The sequence below is a fragment of the Balearica regulorum genome, chromosome W, assembly GCF_011004875.1.
Source record: "Balearica regulorum gibbericeps isolate bBalReg1 chromosome W, bBalReg1.pri, whole genome shotgun sequence".
Classification (NCBI taxonomy): Eukaryota; Metazoa; Chordata; class Aves; order Gruiformes; family Gruidae; genus Balearica; species Balearica regulorum.
Window position 1 is genome coordinate 1,286,442 of NC_046219.1, and position 25,548 is coordinate 1,311,989.

Genomic DNA, 25,548 nt, shown 5'->3' on the forward strand with positions numbered 1-25,548 from the left:
CCAACCTCCTCCTCAAAGCAGGGTCAGCTATGAGATTGGACCAGGTTGCTCAGGGCTTTATGCTCCTCTGAGCACAGCCTCTAAATGCACCTCCTTTGCATCATTTGCAAGCTTTTGCCTCTGCAGGGTCTCTGAAGACCATCTCCTGCCCATCTTCCTCCATGCTACACAGCTGTATTGGGAGCCTTGCGGAAGACATTGTATTCGAGGAGTTAGGGATCTTGAACAGGCTGTCTGCTCTATTGGGGCTCGTACTTAGGGCTTGAGAAGCCCATATGTTAGTAATATAATCTGTAACTTACAATACATGTTTGGTAAAGGTAAACTGCATGTGGATCAAGGGGTGGGAACGTAGAGATCCTGACTGAGAAGCCGTTGCACATTTAGGAGTTAGTGATCCACATAACAGTTAATGGGAGTAGGCCCAGACCTGTGCTGTGCCGCACATACAGCTTGGCTTTCAGGCCTGCGTTGTGCTGCAATTCCTTGGCTACAGGATAAACTCAGACAGTTCACTGTAAACAGAGGAGCCTGCAGGCAGCTCCCACTTGGTACCGCGACTACATCACCTGCGTGGCCTCACCTTTGTCTAACGGTGCAGCAACAAGTTCTCATGAAAATATCCTTTAGGAATAGAGTTGTTTTCTTGTAAGGAAATTCTATAATAGCTTGCAGTCTCAAGCAGTCCCAAGCTGAACTCAAACTGCACTCTCACCTACCAGTTATATAGCTGCTTCCCGAGCACCAACTGAAACATCTTCTCTTTGATTGTTTTTATCTGCCTTACCTCATTTTCTTCCTCGTGTTCTAATATAGCCTGTAGAAAAGCCCTTCGCTCGTGGCTTGAAGATTTCTGATCAAACATTCCAGCCTGAATGACTTTTTGATCTACATTCAGTTTATACTTTGCAGCAGCGAGTATCTTCTCCTCCACACTGTTCACAGTGCACAGTCGCAGGACTCGAACCTCATTCTGCTGACCAATTCGATGAGCTCGGTCTTGGGCCTGCAAGTCCTATTAGGCAAAGAATATGGAATGATGCATAACATAACTGTGCTACACAAATCACTCCCTGCTTAAAGGACACTGTAATGTTGGATTTTATTAGCATAACAAAAAGAAGTGCTCAAGCTACAGCCCACCACAATTCATCTAGCTCACTCCTGATTATCCTTCTTCTTGGGAGTTCATCAGACCCAGGCAGGCAAACTGGAGGGAAAAAAATATGTGCATGCTCTGTACAACGTGAATGCAGTAAGTCTAATGCTTCTTGAAAGCATGTGCAGTAAGTGACCATGATAGGCCACAGTATGGAATTCTTCTCTGCCACTCAGAGTTCGTGGCCTTTCAGGCCAGAAAGGAACCCTGAAGTAAAGCAACTCTGTAGTCCAGGTACAAGTACAGAAGCAACAATATAACTAGGTATATTAGGTATATATATAGGTATATATTATAAAGTCCAGATATAAACCTGTGTATCTAAAGCAAACCACTATTTCTGAATATCTTAAATGCATTAGTGATTTTATGTATTGTGTCTGGCTAGAATGGAGTTAACTTTCTTCATACCAGCCTGTTGGGGGCTTCTCCAGGATGGTGCCATGATATGGATTTGTCACCAAAAGAGTGTTGATAATGCAGCAATGTTTTGGCTGGTGCTGAACAGTGCTTGCACAGCATCAAGGCCTTCTCTGTTTCTCACTCTGTCTCCTCCAGGGAGTAGTCTGAGGGTGGGCAAGGAGTTGAGAGGGGACACAGTTGAGACAGCTGATCTGAATTGGCCAAAGGGATATTCCATGACATTTAATGTCATGTTCAGCAATAAAAACTGGGCAGAGAGTGTGTATGGGCGTGTATATGTGTGTTGGCTTCCAAGGTAGAATAGAATAGAATAGAATAGAATAGAATAGAATAGAATAGAATAGAATAGAATAGAATAGTTCAGTTGGAAGGGACCTACAACGATCATGTAGTCCAACTGCCTGACCACTTCGGGGCTGACCAAAGGTTAAAGCATCTTATCAAGGCCATTGTTCCAATGCCTCTTAAACACTGACAGGCATGGGGCATCGACCACCTCTCTAGGAAGCCTGTTCCAGTGTTTGACCACCCTCTCGGTAAAGAAATGCTTCCTAATGTCTAGTCTGAAACTCCCCTGGCGCAGCTTTGAGCCATTCCCACGTGTCCTGTCACTGGATACCAGGGAGAAGAGCTCAGCACCTCCCTCTCCACTTCCCCTCCTCAGGAAGCTGGAGAGAGCAATGAGGCCGCCCCTCAGCCTCCTTCTCGCCAAACTAGACAAGCCCAGAGTCCTTAGCTGCTCCTCATAGGACATGCCTTCCAGCCCTTTCACCAGCTTTGCTGCCCTCCTCTGGATGCATTCAAGGACCTTAACATCCTTCTTAAATCGTGGGGCCCAGAACTGCACGCAGTACTCAAGGTGAGGCCTAACCAACGCTAAATGCAGTGGGATAAGCACCTCTTTTAACCGGCTGGTTATGCTGTGCTCAATGCACCCCAGGATGCGGTTTGCCCTCTTGGCTGCCAGGGCACACTGCTGACTCCTATTGAGTCTACTGCCAACCGCTATCCCCAGATCCTTTTCTGCAGGGCTGCTCTCCAGCCACTCCTCTCCCAATTTATACTTGTGTCCGGCATTACTCCGTCCCAGGTGCAGAATCCGGCATTTGTTCTTGTTAAATTTCATGCCATTGATGATTGCCCAATGCTCCAGTCTATCCAGATCCCTCTGCAAGGCCTCTCGTCCCTTGAGAGAGTCAACAGCACCTCCCAGTTTAGTATCGTCAGCAAACTTGCTAATGGTGCATTCAACTCCTGCATCCAGATCACTGATAAAAATATTGAACAGAACTGGCCCTAGAATTGAGCCCTGAGGAACACCGCTGGTGACTAGTCACCAGCCAGATGTAGCCTCATTCACTGCAACCCCTAGAGCCCTGCCCTTCATCCAGTTCTTCACCCAGTGCACCATGTACCTGCTCATCTCACAGTTGGACAACTTGTCCAGAAGGACGCTGTGAGGGACAGCATCAAATACCTTACTAATATCCAGAAAAGTACATCTACCACCTTCCCTTCATCCACTAGGTGGGTGATCTTATCATAGAAGGATATCAAATTAGTTAGGACTTTTCCTTTGTGAACCCATGTTGGCTGTGCCTGATGATTGCATTGTTCTTTAAATGCCTTTCAATAGCACCCAGTATGATCTTCTCCATAATTTTTCCAGGTACTGAGGTTAGACTAAAAGGTCTGTAGTTTCCCGGGTTTCCCCTCATGCCCTTCTCGTAAATTGGAATAACGTTGGATAGCTTCCAGTCAGCGAGGACCTCCCCAGACTCCCAAGACCTTTGGTAGATGATTGAGAGGGGTCCTGCTGTAACATCTGCTAGCTCCTTCAGTACTCTGGGGTGAAGCCCATCAGGCGCCATGGACTTATGAACATTCAGCTGATACAGCTGGTCCCTTACAATTTTAGTGTCCACAAATGGAAAGTCACTGTTCCCACACTCGTGGTCCTCCAACTCATAGGACCAGGCAGCCCAAGGTCTATCAGTATTATTAAAGACTGAGGCAAAAAAAGTATTGAATGCCTCCACTTTTTCTTCATCCCTATTAGTCAGGTGACCATCTTCATCAAGTATCAGTCCAATGTTTTCCTTGGACCTCCTCTTGCTATTAACATACATAAAAAAGCCTTGTTGTCTGAGACAACACTGGTCAGTTTCAACTGTAGTTGAGCTTTAGCCTTTCATGTCTTCTCCCTGCATATGCAAACCACGGCTCTGTAATCTTCCTGCAAAGCCTGACCTCGCTTCCAGAGATCATACAATTTCTTTTTCCGCCTGAGTTCCATGAGGAGTTCCTTGTTCAGTCAAGCTGGTCTTCTGCCCCGCTTGCTTGATTTGCGACACCATGGGATTGCCTGCTCCTGTGCTTTTAAAAGGTGGTTCTTAAAAACTGACCAGCACTCATGGACCCCTAAGCCCTCAAAAGCAGATTCCCAGGGGACGCTGCTAACTAGCTCCCTGAGTAGCTTGAAGTTGCTCTCTTGAAATGCAGGGTAGCAACTCTGCTGACCTTTTTTCTCATTACACTGAAAATTTTAAAATCAACCATTTCATGATCACTGTGCCCAAGGCAGCCACCTACCATCACATCTCCCACGAGTCCTTCTCTATTCACAAACAACAAGTCTAGGAGGGCATCTTTCCTAGTTGGCTCACTGAGTACTTGTGACAAGAAGTTATCTTCCACAAACTTCAGGAATTTCCCAGGCTTGCTTGTCACAGCAGTATGATATTCCCAGTTGATGTCTGGGAAGTTGAAATCTCCCATAAGGACAAGGTCTACCCATCTAGAGATTTCTCCTAATTGCCTGTAGAAGAACTCATCAGTGCTATCATCCTGGCTGGGCGATCAATAGTAGACACCCACAATGACATCTGCTTTGTTTTCCATCCCCCTAATCCTCACCCAGAAGCTCTCAACCACATCATCCCTAACTGTGCTGTGCAATCAAACCTCTCCTTTACATACAGTGCAACTCCTCCACTTTGCCTGCCCTGCCTATCCCTCCTGAACAGCCTGTAGCCCTCCATCCCAGCACTCCAGTCATGGGACTCATTCCACCAAGTCTCACTAATACCAATGACAACATGGCTCTGGGAATGGACCAACGTTTCCAGTTCATCCTGTTTGTTTCTCATACTATGATGTGCATTGGTTTACAGGCATTTCAGATGTGCTCCTAAGCCCTCAGTGCTCTCTGGAGCAGAGTAAATGCTCCCATTAGCATCGCCAGCCTCAGGCGATGCCATGCCAACCCTTGGTTTACCTTCAGCAATCCTCTTGGTATCCCCTTCCCCCACTGATTCTAGTTTAAAGCCCTCTCAATCAGTCCTGCCAGCTTCCAAGCAAAGATGCGTTTCCCTCATCGGGTCAGGTGGATCCTGTCAGGGCCCAGCATACCCTGTGTTTCAAAGACTCTTCCATGGTTATAAAAACCAAAGTTCTGGCAGAGTCCTGGAGCCAGGTATTGATGTCTTGGGCACACCTGTTTCTTCCAATGTCTCTTTTATATCTTTCCTTCACTTATTAAACTGTCTTTATCTCAACCCAGGACTTTTCACCCTTTTGGCTGCCTGATTCTCTCCCCCATTCTGCTAAGGGGCTAGTAAGCAAGCGACTGTGTGGGTGCTTATCTGCTGGCTGGGGTCAACCCACCACAATGTGGGGCACCAAAAAGGACTGTGGTGGGTTGACCCTGGACAATGGTCGAGCACCCACACAGTCACTCACTCCCTCCCTCCCCTCTCCTGTGGGGTGAGGAGAAAATAGAAGGAAAGTGAGAAGAATGGTCAATCAAAATAAAGACAGTTTAATAGGTGAAGCAAAATCTGTGCGTGCAAGCAAAGCAAAAGAAGGAATTTATTTACTATTTCCTTTTGGCAGGCAGATGCCCAGCCACTTCCTGGAAAGCAGGACCTCAGCACACATAACAGTTGCTTGGGAAGACAAGCACCATGACTACAAACATCCCTGCTTCCTCCTCCTTTCCTTGAGCTTTTATTGCTGAGCACGACGTCACATGATATGGAATATCCCTTTGGTCAGTCTGGGTCAGCTCTCCTGGCTGTGTCCTCTCCCAGCTTCTTGCCCACCCCCAGTCTACTTGTTGGCGGGGCAGAGTAGGAAAAATCAAAAGCCTCACGGCTGTGCAAACACTGTTTGGCAACAGCCAAAACACTGGTGCATGCATTATCAACACTGGTTTGGTCACAAATCCAAAATACAGCACCATATGGGCTGCTATGAAGAAAATTAACTCCATCCCAGCCAGACCAAGTATAGACTCTAGTCCAGGTACAAGAACAGAGGCAACAATATAGCTGGAGATATATAATATAATGTAATATAATATAATATAGCCATAGACCCATGTATCTAAAGCAAATCACTATTCCTGAGAATCTTAAATGCATTAGTAATCTTAGAAATTATTTAATATCTGCTTCATGAGCTTTTTGAATGGAGAGCCATTTATTAGCGCCTTATGATTAAAGGGTGAACAAAGTTATACCAATGAAACAGAAAATGCAAACTGTAAGACTCTAACTTTGAGGATTCCCTGGCACTCAGAAAAACTATATACACAGACACAGTATCACTTTACCGATTTAAAACAAAACACTACTTGATTGTAACAGTTTGCCTTGCCAATTCTTCCCAAAGCAGCATTTTATGATATACTTTCATTTCACTGTCAATCTTCCCAAATTAAAACACAAAGCCTAAAAAAGCACAAACAATTATTTCCATATTACATGAAGATAATTAAATAAAAATAACCTGATGAGGATTCCAATCACTATCAAAGATTATAACAGTGTCAGCAGCCTGGAGGTTCAAGCCCAGCCCTCCTGCCCTTGTACTCAGCAAGAAGATGAAGTACTGTGAGCCAGGTTCATTAAATTTCTTCAGCAGGGCAGCTCGATCCTCTGATTTTGTTGTACCTGAGAAGAAATTAAAAAAGAAATATAAAGAAACCCTATGACAAAGATCTTCTACTGAAATAATTTTAAAGCAATCATCTTAGTTGTTTAAGGCACATGTGGAAGGGAAATTTTAGCTCACTTTTGTTCTTTGCCATCTCAGCTATATTTTCTGTAATATAGATGCAAACACGGATGTTTCAGCCAACTGTCTATAGCACTTGGGAGGAGGGTTCCCAAACTTTTATTTTAAGTAGGCTTGACATTTCAAAAGGGGACTTTGAAAAGATGCAACTATCTATTTGACAACATTTTATGACTGACAAGTTTCAATAGATGATATACACATGCAAAATGGAGCTTCAGTTTTGATTAAGGCCTTATGAGCACTCACAGAATCTAAATATTTTAAAAACTATATGTGTACACAAACATAGATTTATTAACATTTCACTATTGGCCTTAAAAAATCAAGATTAATATCAAGGGAACAAAAATTCTTAAAAGACCACATTCAAAACACAATGGTTTCGATAGGGGAGGGAGAGAAAGCAGAGAATTCAACCATGGTAAAAGGCCTACACAAAGCTCTAAGTAACAACTAAGCACTGTACACATTGGCAACACGGTGAATTTCCTGTATGTTGACAATCAGTTTTTACTGATCAGCTTGGTCTGACCCTCGGCTTGTTTTATCATTTTACATCTCTGCCTGTAGCTGAAGACAGACAGAAGTTGGATATTTTCATTCAGATCTCCATACGCTTATAGTACAGAAGAGAAAGTTTTTCTACTACATAGTCAAATTGCTGAACCAGAAAAACACTCGCAAATTTATTTTCATTCAGCTTACCATCAAGACGTAAGTAAAGGAAATTTCGAAATGCAAAATAGTCCTCCATAATGGTCATGAGTGATGTCATTTGACAGAAAAGAAGCACACGATGGTTAGTAGCTCGCAACTTAGGTAAAATACGATCAAGTAGTTCAAATTTCCCTGAGGCCCGATAAAGCTCAGCTCTGTTTAAGAGGAAAAAAGACAATAAATGCCATGACAAGCCTGCTTTTAGAAAAGCTTTTAATAATGCATTCTAATTACAATCGTGTCATATCATGATAGAGGATAGATTCCTTTACTCAAAGGAAAACAAAACTGATAGCGCTTTTCTCTCTTTAAAACTGTTTATGATGTTGATTAAAATAAGAAAAAAAAACCCACATGAATTGCATCTATCTATTTATTTTTTAAGAAAGGGTTCCTCCCCCCAAATGTAAGAATTCTGTGGACTCTCAAGCACATCAAATATCTTCTTGAACTATCTTTATTTGCTCTGATTACTAATCTTCTGTCTGTGCTATCAAGATGAGTTACAAAACAGACTGAGCACTAGGTTTGTACACAAAGATGTTTAAGCCAAAAATCAGAAAGAGAATAACAAAGGTGGCTAAATGAGTAGGACGACCATATAGTTTAGAAAATCAAATTACACATAACTCTCCTGTAACTCTAAATCCGTAGCCTTAAAATATAATTCACCATTACGAACTGTATACTCGGTCCACAAGATACAAGGCCTTCTGAGATGTATACATATATAATTGCTATGCAAAAGGCCAAACTATTTGAGAGACAGATGGTCTCGTACACTAATAAAGAAAAAAAGACATTGCTGACACTTAAACAGGAAGAGAGTCATGTGGAGGATACACGCAATCTCCTCTATCCCTTGCTCAGAGTAAGACGGAAACCATTTCTAGCCAGTTGGACAGAAGTGTTGAGAACAAATTTAAATCAATTTATTTTTTTTTTTTTATCTAAGCAATGGAAAAAGTGCTAACATAACTTTAAGTTGGAATAAATTAAAAAGGAAGAGTAGAAGAGGGAGAGAGGGAGAGAAATGAAATCCCCTACGGAAATCCCTAAAAAAATCTCCACAATAAATTTCAGATGGTGTCTTTGTTGTTTAAAAAAAAAAAGGGAGGGAGGGAGGGAGGGAGGGAGGCAAGCAGGCAGGCAGGAAGGATAGGCAGGAGGGAAGGCAGGCAGGCAGGCATTGGTTTGTCTGCATGAAGACAGGCTTTATTATTCAGTATATTGGCATGCAGTGTGATAATCATCTTTCCCTATTTTCCCTGAGACAGACAGAGGGGCAGAAAAGCTTCACATATAACACTTTTAATACCAGCATCTTTTGGTTCAGGTATGGCTCCTGTGCCTCTCTGTCCTCCTATAAAAGGGCATAGAGGACAAAGGAATCAGAATTCTCCTTCAGGTCCCTTCCAAACTGAAGTCCATGCTAATGAAAAACTGATGAGAAGATGAGATATATCACAGGGTTGCTGTGATTGCCTGCTGGGATTTACCCCTGATCAGCAAATCATCTGGACATGAACAGTCTTCTGTGCTCTTAAATACCCTTCCATTACATCACGTCACTCTCAGAACTTTTTGATAGTGGAGAAAGTCCCTGGGTAGAGCATCCTGTTACCACCTAGGTTTCATTGAGAATCTGAAATATCTTCTTCGACGAGGGAAGGGGAGATTCCTAATGTGAAAGTATAAATCCAACAGATGGAAATCCGTAAACAATCTTGAGCTTGGAGACATGGAATGATGGAGTCAAGTGTTGTAAAATAATTTAGGATGATATATGCACTTGGATTTTAGGATAGGAAAAACACACTTCCTTCTTGTACAGAATGAGAAAAAATATCAAAACATTCTGTTAACCCTGAAACATCTTCTGTAATTTCTAAGTGAGATCATTGCTGTGTGCAGACTCTAATGATTGATCCTTGAAATGGACATAGTAGATGTGGAACGAGGCAGTATCTCTTGTCCTTCCACTGGGCGTCACTAAGAACAGTCTGGCTCCATCTTCTTTACTCCTCCAATGAGGTATTTAGACACTTTGATAAGATCCCCCCATAGCCATCTCTTCTCCAAGCTAAACGGTCCCAGCTCTAAGCTTCTCCTCATATGACAGATGCTCTTGTGGAAGCAAAATAGTTAATGCCTCATAGGCCTTTGCAGGCCTCACTAGTTAAGAAACATTTGCAGCTAATGGTCTCACCAGTCAGCAAGATTTCATTAACAAAGGAGTGAATTATTCATAAAAGGATATACTGTCTAGACCCTCCTTATCTGAAGAATTCCAATCGCTGTTGTTGTTTACCATGTCCTGCTTATCTGACACAGTTTTGGTGAAGAACCTGGTTGTATAACCTAAAAGGTATATAAACTCTGCAACTACCCCATTTGCAACGGGTTCATATCAGCAGTCTCTCTCACTGCTGCTCTGTGTTCTCTCCTATAGCTATAGTAATAAACTGCTTCTGTTCTGACCTGATCTAAATAGTAATTCCAGTTATTCCGTGAAACCCTTAGTCATCTTTGCGGCCCTTTGCTAGACCTACTCCAGTATCCCCATGTCTGTCTTGTACTGGGGAGCCCAGAACCGGATACAGTACTTGAGATGTGGCCTCAGCAGTGCTGAGTAGAGAGGAAGGATCTCCTCCCCTCGATCTGCTGGCAATGCTCTTCCTAATGCAGCCCAGGATGCCCTCTTTGCCATGAGAGTGCATTGGTGGCTCATGGTCAGATTCTTGTCCACCAGGACCCTCAGGTCCTTTTCTGCAGAGCTGCTCTCCAGCTGGTCAGCCCTCTGTGAGGCTCTGATAACAAGTGAATGTCGCAAACACCCGTCTTGACATGGACAGGGATGGGCTGATGATGACCAGGGAGTGTTGAACAAGGACGGAGCCTGCGGAGGCAGGATAACGTCTTGTGAGACCACTCCTCTATTCCTGAAACACAGAAACAATGACCATCTGTGCTCTGTGCACCATGTGCCTGTGACAGATCACCACTCACTTGGTCAGCCCTGAAGGGGAGGGGGGGGGGGGGGCAGTGAGTCCCCAGGACCCCCACAACCCACCGACTCATTTCTAGAACATTTCTGAACATTCCTGAGCACATACTGCGCCTGCTCAGTGATGACAGACCCCCGCCTATGGGGCGGGCACATCGGGTTATAAAAAGGGGAAACATAAGTTTTCGGCGCGTGCCCACCACCTGAAGACTGCAACTACGAGCAGAGAACATCGCTGGATCCAAGGGTGGTGATATCTTTTCTCTCTCTCTCTTTCTCTCTCTCTTTTCTTTCTCTCTTTCTTTTCCTCTCTATCACTCTCTTTGTCTCTAACTTAATTTTCGGCACATTAGGGTAATATCGTCACACGTTTTGCTAAACGCTTACCTTTCATGGTCCTGCTAAATTTTGAGCATTGTTATGACTTTTGCCAAGCCTCTATCTTTTGTAGTTCCACTGAGTTTTAAGTAAATTTATGATTGGTTTGAACCTCTAAAGTAATTGTCGTTACTTCTCATTACCGTGCAGAGAATTAAAAAGTTAACCTCACCCTCACCCCCTGAGTGGGACAGGACACCCTCAGCCTGTACTGTTGCATGGGTTTATTCCATACCAGGTGCAGGACATGGCATTTCCCTTTGTTGAACCGCCTATTTCTCCATCCTGCTGAGGTCTCTCCGAATGTCAGCACAACCACCTGGTGTATCAGCCACTCCTCCCAATTCTCTATCATCTGCAGACTTGCTGGGAGTGCACTCTGTCCCAAGATCCAGGTCAGAAAAGAAGAGGTTAAACAGTATGGGCCCCAGTATTGACCCCTGGGGGACACCACTAGTGACTGGCCTCCAGCTGGACTTCATGCCTTTTGCTGTTGATATACCTGCAGAAGCCTTTCTTGTTGCCCCTCCCATCCCACTCCAGATTCAAATCTAGATGGGCTTTGGCTTTCCTAACCACATCCCTGTATGCTCGGACAGTGTCTCTATATTCCTCCTGGGTCACCTGTCCCTGCTTCCACCTCCTGTATGCTTCCTTTTTATGTTTGAATTTACTCAGGAGCTCCTTGTGCATCCATACTTCCTGCCGCCTGTGCCTGGCTTACTGCATGTTGGGATGGACCATTCTTGAGCTGGGAGAAGGTGATCCTTGAATATCAACCAGCTCTCCTGCACCCCCTCTGCTTTCTTGGACTGTCTCCCATGGGATTCTTCCAAGCAGATCCCTAAAAAAAGCCAAAGTCTGCTTTCCTGAAGTCTAGGGTTATGATCCTGCTATTTGCCTTGTTCCCTCCTCTCAGGATCCTGAACTCCACCATCTCATGATCAGTACAGTCAAGACTGCTCCTTCTTTGTTTGGAGGTATTCAGGTCCAGAAGAGTGCCTCCCCTCATTGGCTCCTTGATCACTTGTGTCAGGAAGTGATCACCAAAACACTCCATAAACCTCCTGGATTGCTTATGCTCTACTGTCTTGTCCTTCCAGCAGATATTGGGGTGGTTCGAGTTCCCCACGACGATCAGGGCCTGCAAATATGAAGCTTCTTCCAGTTATATGAAGAAGGCCTCATCTACTTCTTCCTGATCAGGTGGTCTATAGCAGATGCCCACCACAACGTCACCCACATTGGTCTGCCTTCTAATCCTAACCCATAAGCTCCTGACTGGCACATCATCCATCCCTAGGCAGAGCTCCATGCATTCCAGCTGCTGTCTCATATAAAGGACAGTTGCCCCTCCTTGCCTTCCCAGCCTGTCCTTCCTAAAGAGCTCGTATCCATCCATGGCAGCACTCCAGTCATGTGAGCTATCCCAGCACATCTCCATAATACCAATGAGATCATAGCCCTGCAAATGCACACAGACCTCTAATTCTTCCTGTTTGTTCCCCATGCTGCACACATTAGCGTACAGGCACTTCAGAGAGGCACACAGTCATGCTGATTTCCCAGGAAAAGGGGTGAGAGCTTCCCCACAATACTGTCCTCCTGGCACTTCCTTATTTGTGTGCACATGCTTGGGGTGGGCTCCCTTGTGTCCTGTTTTGTTCATTTTGAGGTCTCTCCTGTCCACATCACCTTGTACCCTCGGCTTACCAAGCCAGTCTACCACTTTCTCACTTGACTGTGGGCTGTCATCTCCCTCCCCTGTCATTCCTAGTTTAAAGCTCTCCTCATCAGGTTGGCCAGCCTGTTGGCAAAGATGTTTTTGCTCCACTCGGTCAGGTGGATCCTGTCTTTCCCTATCAGTCCTTTATCCTGAGGGTCCCGTGGCCATTAAAGCCAAATCTCTATCAGCAACACCAGCTGTGCTGCCACAGTTGTTGATCCCCAGGTTCCATCCACTCCTCCTCAAGCCCTTCCCCTTCATCAATAGGATCAAGTAGAAAAGCACCTGGGACCCCATACCTTTGACCCTCATGTAGTCACTCTTGATATACTCAAGGTTTCCCCTGGCAGTATCATTGGTGCACATGTGGAAGAGCAGCAGAGGGTAATACTCTGAGGGCCAGACAAGCATCAACAGTCTCTCAGTTCCAGATCCAAGCCCCCGGCAAGCAGCAAACCTCCCTAAAGAGTGATGGGGGCTTCTGTCCCCTGCAGGAGGGAGTCATCCACTACTATCACTCGCCGCTTCCTCCTGATGCTGCTGCATGGTTCAGTCTCAGCTGGCTCCAATGGTTCCTCAGACAGAGCTTCCGGTCCCTCATCTGCTACCAGGGCACTACACCTATTCTGTAGTTGCAGATCTGCAAGTGGAGCAGGAGCCTTCCTCCTGCTGCCAGAAGTCACAAGCTTCTAGCCTTCACCATCATGAGAGTCTCCATTTGCCACCCCAATGAGTACAGACTCTGGCTGCTCTTTCTGTGCAGGTGGGGGTTCAGGCTCTTGTTTCTGCAGAGTGTTGGAGACGATCATTTCCATCTCTTTTTTCATCATCCTTATTGCTGCACACTGATATTGACATACTGGAGCAAGTCCAGAGGTGGGCCACCAAGACGCTCAGGGGACTGGAGCACATGACATAGAAGAAAAAGTTGAGAGAGCTGGATTTGTTCAGTCTAGATAAGAGAAGGCTCAGAGAAACCTTATTGCTTGTCTACAACTGCCTAATGGGAGGATACAGTGAAGAATCTTCTCAGAGCTGCACAGTAATAGGACAAGAGACAATGGATACAAGTTGGAACATGGGAAATTCTGATAAGATATTAGGAAAAATATTTTTTACCATGAGAGTGGTCAAATGCTAGAACTGGCTGCCCAGTGAGGCTGTATAATCTGCAGCCTTGGAAGTGTTCAAGACTTGACTGGACAAGTCCTTGAGCAACCTGACCTGCTTTGCGTAGGGGTTAGAGCAGGTGACCTCTGGAGTTCTCTTCCAACCTAAATTATTCTATGATTCTAACCTTTTTAACATGGTCTTTATCAAAAACGTATATGTCAAGAGAACCTGCAAGCAAATGAGCCAGGACTTGCTGCCAAGAGATCTTTAAAGTCTAATAGTTCTTTATGGAAATTACTGACATAGCCTTTGAACAATTAAGAACTGGGTACAAGCATCACTGAAGTATCAGTTTGAGCATTTTATGTAAATATAATGTGTTGCTGAATTATAAGAATTGAAAAGCAAAATATTAGTAGTTTAGTAGTAAACTTAAAATTTTGTTATGACAAGGTTCATTTAAATTGCTGACAGAAAATTTGAGTGGACAGATGCCAGTAATCCAATCGCAAGTGCAATAAGAAAACATACCCCCCCATAAAATCAGAGGTAGATTAAGGCTAACTGGAAATCATTCCTAGCCCAATACTTGAATGAGCCACAATAACAGAGGAATTTAAATGCTTTCTGTATATTTCCCTAATTTGAAAGGGAATAAAAACAAAAGAGGAGATAAATTAAAACTGAGAAATGGTACAGTAACAAATAATAATAAATCACAGATATGAAAACACCAGGGACCTCTGTAAGGAAGTTTTGATAATCACAGAATCATAGAACAGCCCAGGTTGGGAGGGACCTCAAAAGATCATCTGGTCCAACCTTTCATGGGAAAGGGAGCCTAGATGAGATTATCTAGCACCTTGTCCAATTGCATCTTGAAAACCTTCAGTGATGGGGACTCTACCACGTCCCTGGAGAGGTTGTTCCAGTGAACGTTCTTACTGTAAAAAATTTCTTTCTGATGTCGAGATGAAACCTCTCCTGGTGCAACTTGTACCCGTTGCCCCTTGTCTTCTCCATGTGAAATAATGTCTCATGCCATTGCAATTGGGCAAAGGTGTCAATCTTGTCCCTGATTTAGCAAGGACTAGTGTACAGTTATCAATAAATAAATTCTCTGGTTTAGCCGAATGCTTCTTTTCAAAGCACAAGACTACTTTAAATCAGATAAAAACTTCCTTGCTTTGACATTAGTCACTCGGCAGGGCTTCAGCATCAGTCAAGGACAAGACTGGAGTCCAGAAATTTCTAATTACCATTCAGCTATAAAAGCAACTTTAAACTGCCATTTCAGAGAGGAAACATCCCTTGAAGTAAGAAGCAGTCCCTTGGGCTGGGGGACTATAGGAAGAGTTTTAAGCTGGTTAGGCTCCTTCTATAGCTGATTAGATTTATCTTAGAAACTGCTTAGTTTTTGAGAACATATAGCTTTTGGAAACAAGATATGATACAATAGTTTCATTGCAGCATATATGAAGAAGATAAGGATTTACCCATTGATGACACCATTTGAGTAGCCTAAATGTTCAGCGAAGGATTCCTGCAGAATTATAAGCAATAAACAGAATATTAGACACAGTCTATACAGTGGTCAAAATTATGCATCCCTATATCAAGAAATTATATGAATGGGGTTTGAGTCCCATTACACTCATACCCTTGGAATTTGCCTTGTGGCACAAGTACTCTAATGTTTTCCTGCTACTGCTTTATTTAAAATGCTTGGCTTGTAGGAATAATTTCCCTCTGTATGCTTTTTACCAGATTACAAATACAGTAGAACCTAATTAATTTGCACTGATTACTGGGAGACCCGTTTGCAAAATACTGAATTTCATGAGTTAACAAGCAAGTGAGCAAACAATAAAAAACACAATAATACACCACAGGAGATGCTCATTTCTTTGTATATTGTAGCTACATTTTAGTGAGCTTTAGCTCAGTAATGAGAAATGCTACAGAGTAAACAAATCTTTGAGGAAAAAAAGGAGGGGTATGGGGGGGGGGTAATTTTTGATAGATATTCTAAAGGATTAGCAGTCTGCTAGATAACAAGGTTCTACTATATGTTCTACTATATGGCATTTTAAACTGATATCTCTATTTTAAAACTTAGTTTTATTTTAAGCACAGGTAGTGGCAAGTTGATATGGAATATCTTAAACTCAGAAAACTATATTTTTTAAAGATAGTGCCTCAAAAAGAACAAATGCTGTAGAAGTTAATTTAAGACTGTGGTTAAAAATCTGGTGACTGCTCCATTTTTTCACTTATACAGAGGAATGGAATGAGTGTTTCTCAAATGTGTTCTTTCCAGCACAAGTGTTGCTGCCAAAGATGTTCCTTCCTGTGCTAGCAGTTTTTGACTATGTTAGACACCTGAATAAAAAAGGCCCCCAAAATCAAACATGACAGACTTACCTCAATATGTTGAAACATATACGGGTGATTGCATATCTTTCTCAATTGCATGATTGTGTTCATAAGAGTTTTTGCCCCGCCTTTTCCCTAGGAAAGCAAACAACACAAATCATATTATGAAACCCATTTCCTAGTTTGTTAATGAAACTTTTGAAACTCAATTTCAAAAGGAGACATAAAAATTCTTCTAGCTCAAAGCAGAACACCATATCACCATGAAATAAAAATATTTGAAGCTGCGAAATAAGGTGCAGTTATCTGGCTGTTCAAAGTAAAATATCATGAGGATGATCCAAAAAGACAAGATCAAAAACTTCCAAGTAACCTGGAAAGTGTACTACATCTCATATCTGTCTATAGCAGTCACAATAAGCACTTACTGCTTATTTCTACTGCTTATTTATGAAACCATGTAAATTGTAAACAGTAAAATATTATCAGGTGTTCCACTAAGCTGGGATGGTTACAATCTAATTATCACTGATGAATACATTTGGTAACACCATATTAAGATTGACTAACCCTTCTCACTTTAAGGTCCCATTTTGATTTGCTATAACTTTGTGAAACTGCTACCAGAGTTGGTACAATTTCCAAACTCACTATGTCACTCAGGTGAAATTATTTTAAAATATCTCAGCCAAAACAATTCAGACATTTCCAAGAGTGAGATTAGGAAAAATTACATTCTGTGATCATTTTATATTCTGGTAAATTCATCTCTGGAAGGGAACTGCCATTTGATTGGGGGTAGTCCACATGTCAAAGTCTACTGTTGATCCCTTGAAAGTCTATCTCAATTTGCTCCAAACTGCAGTTTGCATTTGCTTATGAAATGTTTACTAGAGCTTTGCATTCTCTCTAGTTTGAGCAGATTGCAGACCAGAGCTGCAGAATGACAGAGTTTTCCCTAAAACCATAGTTATTGGATCTTCAAAGCAAAGAGTTCTCAATGACCACCACCTCCTTCTGCTGGCACCAGGAAGCATGAATAAGAGAGCCTGATGAATTACTTACAGAAAAGAAAAACGTTGGAGGATGGGGAAAAATTGGACCTCAAGCAGGGCCACCTAGAGCAGGTTGTCAAGGACTATGTACAAACAGCTTTTGAATATGTCCAAGGAGGGTGACTCCACAACCTCTCTGGGAAACCTGTGCCAGTGCCCAGTCACCCTCACAGTTAAAAAGTGTTTCCTGATGTTCACACAGAATCTCCTGTGTTCCAGCTTGTGCCCATTGCCTCTTGCCCTGTCACTGGGCACCACTGAAAAGATCCTGGCTCTGTCATCTTTGCATCCTGCCTTCATGTATTTATATGGACTGATAAGACCCCCCCCCCGAGCCTTCTCTTCTCCAGGCTGAACAGTCCCAGCTCTCTCAGCCTTTCCTCATAAGAGAGATGCTCCAGTCCCTTAATCATCCTTGTGGTCCTTTGTTGGACTTTTTCCAGTATGTCCATGTCTCTCTTGTACTGGGGAGCCCAGAACTGGACACAGGACTCCAGGTGTGGCCTCACCAGTGTTGAACGGAGGGGAAGGACCACGTCCCTCGACCTGCTGGCAACACTCCTATTAATGCAGCCCAGGATACCATTGGCTCTCTTTGCCACAAGGGCACATTGCTGGCTCATGTTTGTTGCTCTAAGTGCCTACATGATCTTACTCTGAGGAATCTCACGGTAAATCCAAGCTACCTCACATCTATTGCAATGTAAAATATGTATTTACAGACAAGCTGATGCATGGCTACTTGTCTTCTCTACAATAACTTGACAATGTGCCAAAGTCCTAAGATAGACAAGTCAACATTTATTTTGGCATATTCTAATGTATGACTACATGACTACATCTCAGCTGAAACCAGGACAACTTTGAATCTTATTTTTCTTTTAACATCTTTTTGCTTGAACAGATGTTATTTGTATGTATGAACAGAGGCACTCATACCCTAGCTGGCCAAAACAAGATTTGTGCTTAATAATGGCTCTGAGAGAAAAGATGAACACCCGGTAGTAGTCAGTGCTGCCACAATCCAAATTAGTCAGGTTTTTTATTGGATTAAACTCAGCATATTTTTACCTTATGAATGGAGAGCACAAACTACTGTCTTTTAAAACACAAACATGTCTAATTGAGATTTCTTTCTTCAAAGATATCTGTGGTAAGAACCTACTTATTATTATTTTTATAAACGAAGTCAGGTAGTTAACACATGATCATGATCTATTGTTCCATAAGTGTTCTAGTTTCCCCTTTGTACCTTCTTGTCTTTTTCAGAACCATCTGTGAGAAGGATTCCCTTGGCCTGCATGTGGCGGTACAGAATCTTCTGAAGAGCTGACATGTCACATTTGATTACATATTCAACCTAGTGTAAAAACACAATTAACAAATACAGTGTCAAGTTTTACCAAGATATAATCATTTCAGTATGATTTTGATTCCAAGTCCTTGCCCTCCTAAAGAAATAAACCAAAACCTATATTTCTTTGATCCTCATCATAACAGCACCTTTAAACAAGTTGCAATCCACTTCAAGCATAGTAATGACTATTCGAAAAAATTAACTGTGGGATTTATGATTACTGCAAGACACATAGATTCTAAGGGCATGACTGTAGATTCAGTTCTGTTTTACCAAACATATAAAAAAGGAATTATTATTTCCTGTTTCTCTCTTCTTATAATTTTAACCAACTGTCAAAAGACTGAATGGCTAATAACCTGTGAAATTTATTATACCTGCAAAGCATCAATCACAATTGGCACAACTTGGCACAAAATAAATAACATCACTTACAGTCCTAAGTAGCATTCTACTTACCAATGTGGGGATGGAAACATGCTATTTTGTTTCTCAATATCTACTAAAAAAAGGGGAACTAATGAAGTAGAGTATGAACACCAAATTCATTTTTACTTCTTGTTAAATATGCTTAAAATAATTTAGTTTCAGAATGTTTTGACTGCATGCCACCCTTAAGTCCAGTAAGACAAGTAAAGTTTTCATGTACCAATTTAACACACATTTTTTCGACTGCCGGGCTTGTATACTTCACTGTCTTTAATAACTAGGCTAAAATGAAAATAGTCACGTAATGAAGCCAGAATAATGGTGACAAATAATGCAAGAAGCGATTAAAAGAAAAAAAGAGCAAGATGCTTAATGTTTCATAAATAAACTTGTGGAAGTTAACAGTTATATTTAACACTTCATAGGCCTTTGTAGGCCTCACTAGTTAAGAACTACATGTCAGCATGACCTAACAGCCTCACCGAGTCAGCACAATTTAATTAACAAAGGAGTGAATTATTTGTAAAAAAGAGGTACTGTGTAGAGCTTCCTCATCTGACTGTTTGGAGCCTCCCTATATGAAGTAATCCACATGTTACCGCTCTTTGTTGCAATTTACTATAGTCCTGTTTCTCTGACATGGTTTGATGAAGAATGAGTTATATAACCCAAAGGTATATAAACTCTGTAACTAACTGCCCCATTTGGAGAGAGTTCATATCAGCAGAGTCTGTCACTGCTGCTTTGTGTTCTCTCCTATAGCTATAGTAAAATACTGCTTCTGCTCTGATCTTATCTAAATTGTAATTCCAGTTATTCTGCAATAAACTAAATAAAGAACATCTTTGCTAACAATTTCATTAACCTAGTGAGGATAGCTTTAAACTAGGTACATCAGGGAAGGATTGTCATTACCTGAAGAAAAGCAAAGGCATGGGGGGGGAGGGCAGGGCAGTGAAGAAGTGTCTGGGAGACAGCATGACTTGGGAGGTTCTTGTGCTTCCCCTATGAAAGCAGCATGATTGGTGGCCCATCTCAAGTGCTTGTACACAAACGCATGCAGCATGGGCAACAAACAGGAGGAATTATAAGTCCATGCACATTTGCAAAACTGATCTCATTGGGATTACAGAGATGTGGGAGATAGCTCACATGATTGGAGTGCGGCCATGGATGGGTACAGGCTCTTCAGGAAAGACAGATGTGGGAGGTAAGGACAGGGAATTGTGCCCTATGCACAGGAGGGGCTCAAATGCACAGAGCTTTGCCTTGGAGCAGGTGACATGCCAGTTGAGAGCTTACGAGTAAGGATCAGAGGACAAACCAGTGCAGGTGCTATTGTGGTAGGCATCTGCTACAGGCTTTCTGATCAACAAAAGGAAGCGCATGAAGCCTTCTTTACACAGCTCATGGGGGACATGCTTTGCTGGACTTGATATTCATACACAAGGAAGAACTGCTCCAAGATGTGAAGGCTGAGGGCTGCACTGGCCACAGTGACCATGAGATGGTTGAGTTTTAGATCCTGAGAGAAGTGAGCAAGACAAATAATAGAATCGCAGCCCTGCACTTCAGGAGAGCAGTTTTCAGCTTGTTCAGGTATCTCCTTGGCAGGATCTCATGGGAGACTGCTCTGGAGGGCAATGGGGCCAAGGAGAGGTGGATAATCTTCAAGGACAGCATCCTCAGAGCAGAAGTTGTTTCTTATGATGTGGAAGAAGTCGAGCAAGCATGGCAGAAGGCCAGCGTGGATGAACAGGGAACACATGAGTGAGCTCAAATGCAAAAAAGCAGCACACACAAGGTGGAGACAGACATGGGCTACCTGAAAGGAATGTAGAGACATCACCCAGGAGTGTAGGGGTGAAGTTAGGAAAGCCTAACAACTTCTCTGGGCAACCTGTTCCAGTGTCTCATCACCCTCACAGTGAAGAATTTCTTTCTTTTCACAGTGAAGAATATCTAATCTAAATCTACCCTCCTTCAGCTTAAAGCCACTACCTCTTCTCCTATCAGTCCATGCCCTTGTAAACAGCCCCTCTCCAGCTTTCCTATAGGCCACCTTCAGGTACTGGAGGGCTGCAATAAGGTCTCCCCAGAGCCTTCTCTTCTCCAGGCTGAACAACCCCTACTCTCTCAGCCTGTCTTCAGAGGAGAGGTGCTCCAGCCCTCTGATTATCTTTGTGGCCCTCCTCTGACTCGCTCCAACAAGTCCGTGTCCTTCTTATGTTGGAGGCCTCAGTTCTGGATGCAGTACTCCAGGTGGGGTCTCACGAGAGCGGAGTAGAGGGGGAGAATCACCTCCCTCACGCTTCTTTTTTTTTTTTTTTTTTTTTTAACATATGCCCGAGCTAAAGAGAAAGGGCTAGAAGGTGCTCCTGGGATCATCAAGCTGAGCCCCTGACTGCCACAAGCACTGCATCTTAATTCCCGGCATGAATTTTCAGACAGGACAAGAGGGAATATACTCATCTTCCCCTTGCACCCTAGCCCCATGACACCACACATGTTGGTCAGGGGAGGTTCTGAATGCCTGGTAAAAGCAAATGTCACACCCATTTTCAAGAAGGGCAAGAAAGGGAATCCAGGGAACTACAGGCCAGTCAACCGCACCGCCATCTCTGGGAAACTTATGGAACAAATCCTTCTCAAAGACATTTCCAAGTACATGAAGGACAAGAAGGTGACCGGCAACAGCCAGCATAGATTTATCAAGAGGAAATCATGCCTGACTTGATTGCCCTCTATGATGAGATGACTGGCTGTGTAGACAAGGGGAGAGCAGTGGATCTACCTTGATTTTGGTCAGGCCTTTTACATGGTCTTCCATAGTATTCTTATAACCATACTAGTGAGATATGAACTGGATAAGTGGACAATAAAGCGGGTGGAAATTTGGCTGGATTACTAGGCTCAAAGGGTACAAATCCAGTACTACTACTCAGTAATAGTCCAACTTGCAAGCGGTTATCAGTGGTGTCCTTTAAGGGTCAATACTTGGCCAATACTGTTTAATGTCTTTATGAATGACCTGGTTGATTGGACAGAGTGCACTCTCAGCAAGTTTGTGGATGGCACCGATTGGAGGAGAGGGGAGTGCTCAATATGCTGTAGGTCAGAGGGACCTGGACAGGCTGGAGAAATGGGCCGACAGGATCCTCATGAAGTTTAACAAGGATAAATGCCAAGTCTTCCATCTGGGATGGAATAACCCTCGAATTGAGGGGAATGGTTAATATGCTGGAGGCATATGTTGGAGGCAGGACTGCTATTCAAAGGAACCTCAACAGGCTGGAAAAATGGGCTGACAGGAATCTCATGAAGTTCAACAAAGGGAAATGCCAAGTCCTGCACTGGGGATGAAATAATGCCAGTATACTCTGGGGGCCAACTGGCTAGGAAGCAGCTTTGCAGAAAAGGACCTTGGAGTCCTGGTGGACAAAAAGTTGAACATGAGCCAGCAATGTGCCCTTGCAGCAAAGACCAACAGCATCCTGGGCTTTATTAGCAAAAGCGCAGCCACCAGATCAAGGAAAGCAATCCGTCGCCTCTATTGAGCACTGGTGAGGCCTCATCTGGAGTGCTGTGCCCAGCTTTTGTCTCCCCACTACACAACAGACATGGACATACTGGAGCAAACCCAGCAGAGGGCCACCAAAATGGACAGAGGGCTGGAGCACATGACATATGAGGAGAGTTTGAGGGAGCTGGACTTGTTCAGCCTGGACAAGAGAAGGCTTGGGAGACCTTATTGCTTTCTTTAACTACCTAATGGGCCAGACTCTGCTCAGAAACATTCAGCACAAGGACAAGTGGCAATGATCACAAGTTGGAAAGTGAGAAATTCTGATTAGATATAGAGAAAAAATTTCTCCATGAGGGTGGTCAAACAATTGAACAGGAATCCGGAGAGGTTGTGGGATCTCTACCCTTGGAGATATTCAAAACTCAACCAGACAAGGTCCCAAGTGACCTGCTCTGAGCAGGAGGTTACATTAGAGATCTCCAAAGGTCCTTTCCAACCTATATGATTTTATGACTAAAAAATCAATAGGTTATTTTCATCTCAGAAGGACAGGAGGATGAGCTCACAGGTAAGAAACATGAACATCCACTTAGCATCTTTATCAGGGGTCTGTCAGAGACTTCTGTCAAAAAGTCTGATGCTTCAAGTCAGACATGCTTTGTTTTGAAAACAGGGGGACAGAATTGAAAGGAGTGCTCCACTAAGTAACAGTGCATATGCAACTTATAAATCCTTTTTCTCCCATGACTCTTTAATTGTTCTATCAAAAACAGTGGCTCTAATTGGCAGAAATTTGAAATGCAATAAAAATCTCAGTAATGAGATTTTCCTGGTAGAATGTCAGACATTTTCAGATCTATGTTTCAAGTTCAAATAAATACTACATAGAAGGCTATTGTGAATATGACATTTGGGGGAACAGAAGGTCAAAATAGCAACAATCTTCATAACATTCTAAATTTTTAGGTCTTTAATTAGAAGTATTTTTTAAATGCAGATAAAGGACTTTTCATTCATTCAATGTAAATACAACCTCGCAACTCACATGTAACAATAACTTGATTTTTGTTATGGTTTTAACCCAGCAGGTTTAAGTATCAAAATTCCCCCCAACCTGCCTTCATTTTTCATTTTTGGTTATGTTTTTGTGGGTTTGAGGGGAAGGGAAAAAGGGGAAGGAGGCTCAAAATCACAAAGGAGAGCAGGGGTATGGGTATAGTGAGATGCCTGGAAATTAAAATAGTGATCTCTCAAATCAGTGTTCAATTTTACATTCTGAGATGCACAAACTGGTTAAGACACATATACAAGGCAAACAAAATACTTCACACAACTCAAGAGTCCTGAAAAGTTAACTAAAATTCTGCTAACTTTATGAATGCCACACAGTCCTTTAGGAGTTTCAGTGAAACAATTCAGAGAGCAAAGTTTCTTCTCAGTGCATGAGAGAGTGGCACAATCTGACCGTCAGTGTATGACTGGCTTTCATTAGTGCCTCGAAGCCAAATACTATGGAAACAAGCTATACGCATTATATAAACCTTGGGTGGCTAGATAGAGACTTAAAGATGTAGGACTGATGATTAAGGCTGAGACTGCAGAAGTCAGGATTCCTCAGTGGCCAGTATTTCTTTGCAGAGTTAAAAACACAATCCACAACAACAATGAACACTTAATAAGTCCTCTTACCTAGGATGCATCTCAAAACCCAATATTATATAGTGCTCAAAAAAAAAGTATAAAACCCTTTTCTATTGCAAACCTTTTCTGGCAGTTGAGACTCCACCTCTTTTTTCAGTCTCCTTAGCAAAAAGGGCCGGAGTACTTTGTGGAGACGACGGATGATCAGGATAGTCTCTTCCTCATTTAAGTCCACCTACAAAAGTTTATAAAGGTCACAACAAGGCAACTCAGTGTGTTATGTAATGCCTTTGTGATTAGGTAAAAGATTATTTATCATTATAAATGTTTACAGTAATTACTTGTTACAACTAAATTGTCTCAGAGTCCAGAAAGAGACACTTTAATGAAGACTTTTAAAGCTGTAATAAAGGTGGCTTTTAAATATGCTAATTCTCTGAACACAAAGGAGAATTTAAAGACTATTCCTATAATATGGCCACCATTTTGTTTCCATCCTAATGGTTTGTTTCTAATGAACTTTAAGCAAACTGTTGCAGTACCCTTTCTCCAGTCATGGCAAATGGAGCATTGAACCACTGTTCAAAGGTGCTGCAGCTCTTGAAAATGGTAGGGAGGAGGAAGTTGAGAAGAGCCCAGAGTTCAGGCAATTTGTTCTGAAGTGGAGTCCCGGTCAACAGTATCCTCCTAGGGGCCACATAATGAGTGTTCAAGACCTGAGTCAGCTTGCAGTGATGGTTCTTCATTCGATGGCCTTCATCTACTATCATGTATTTCCATCGAATCTGCAAGAAGAAGAAAAGTTGGTAAAGAAAAAGCAGGTCAGATATCATCAGAATTAGAACCTACCTCCCAGTAGGTTTAAACCAGTAATGTTTCAAAACTGAAACATCAGTCATTCTTGTTGAATGACTGGAAACCCAAATCTGACATTATCCAAGCATTAGTGGCCTCCCAAGCAACAAGAGGAGAAACAAATACTAGGTAGGCTACATCTGTAAGTAAGCTTAATCAGCAAATAGCTGAATCCCCTCATTTCTTGGGAGGAGTTGAGGAAACTACCAGCATAAGGTCATAATTTGTCCTACTGGGGAAGAAAAAGAACACAAGAAATCCATATGAAACTGTCAGAAAGAAGAAACTAGACAGGATGCAAAGGCATTTTCAGACAAAATAAGTGTATTCTCTCAAAAGATAGTAACCCTAAACTTTGCTTTGATTCAGTTCATCCCTTTCTTCTAACCCCATGTCATATAGTTTAACCCCAGCCAGTAACTAAGCATCACGCAGCTGCTTGCTCACCCCTCCCCCCACCAAGGGGCTGGGGAGGAGAATGGAAAAAAAACTCGTGGGTTGAGATAAAGACAGTTTAATAGGATAACAAAGGAAGAGAATAATAATAATAATAATAGTAATATTAATAGAAATAATAATAATAATACTACAAGTGATGCACAAATGCAATTGCTCACCACATGAGAAAGGAAAAAAAAAAATAAATCAACAACCCAATGCCCAGTCTGTTTCTGAGCAGCGAATCTGTCTCCCGGCTAGCTTCC

At 42.6% G+C, this 25,548-nt stretch overlaps 2 protein-coding genes and 1 long non-coding RNA gene across 8 annotated transcripts in view; 1 reads left to right on the plus strand and 2 right to left on the minus strand.

The window, feature by feature from the left end:
* Positions 1-25,548, minus strand: part of LOC142599246 (uncharacterized) — a 426,921-nt gene that overhangs the window by 312,869 nt on the left and 88,504 nt on the right. The gene's annotated exons all lie outside the window — the stretch shown is intronic.
* Positions 1-25,548, plus strand: part of LOC142599148 (SWI/SNF-related matrix-associated actin-dependent regulator of chromatin subfamily A member 2) — a 686,065-nt gene that overhangs the window by 216,279 nt on the left and 444,238 nt on the right. The gene's annotated exons all lie outside the window — the stretch shown is intronic.
* On the minus strand, positions 836-24,791 carry LOC142599280 (SWI/SNF-related matrix-associated actin-dependent regulator of chromatin subfamily A member 2-like; the record flags this gene model as incomplete). The annotated part of the gene is made up of 8 exons (XM_075739158.1): positions 24,532-24,791; positions 24,111-24,224; positions 18,289-18,396; positions 16,030-16,116; positions 15,102-15,148; positions 7,370-7,536; positions 6,374-6,537; positions 836-1,015 (listed from the first exon to the last, which is right to left on the minus strand). Coding segments are annotated over exons 1-8 (1,095 nt in total), but the record flags the coding sequence as incomplete, so codon positions are not given.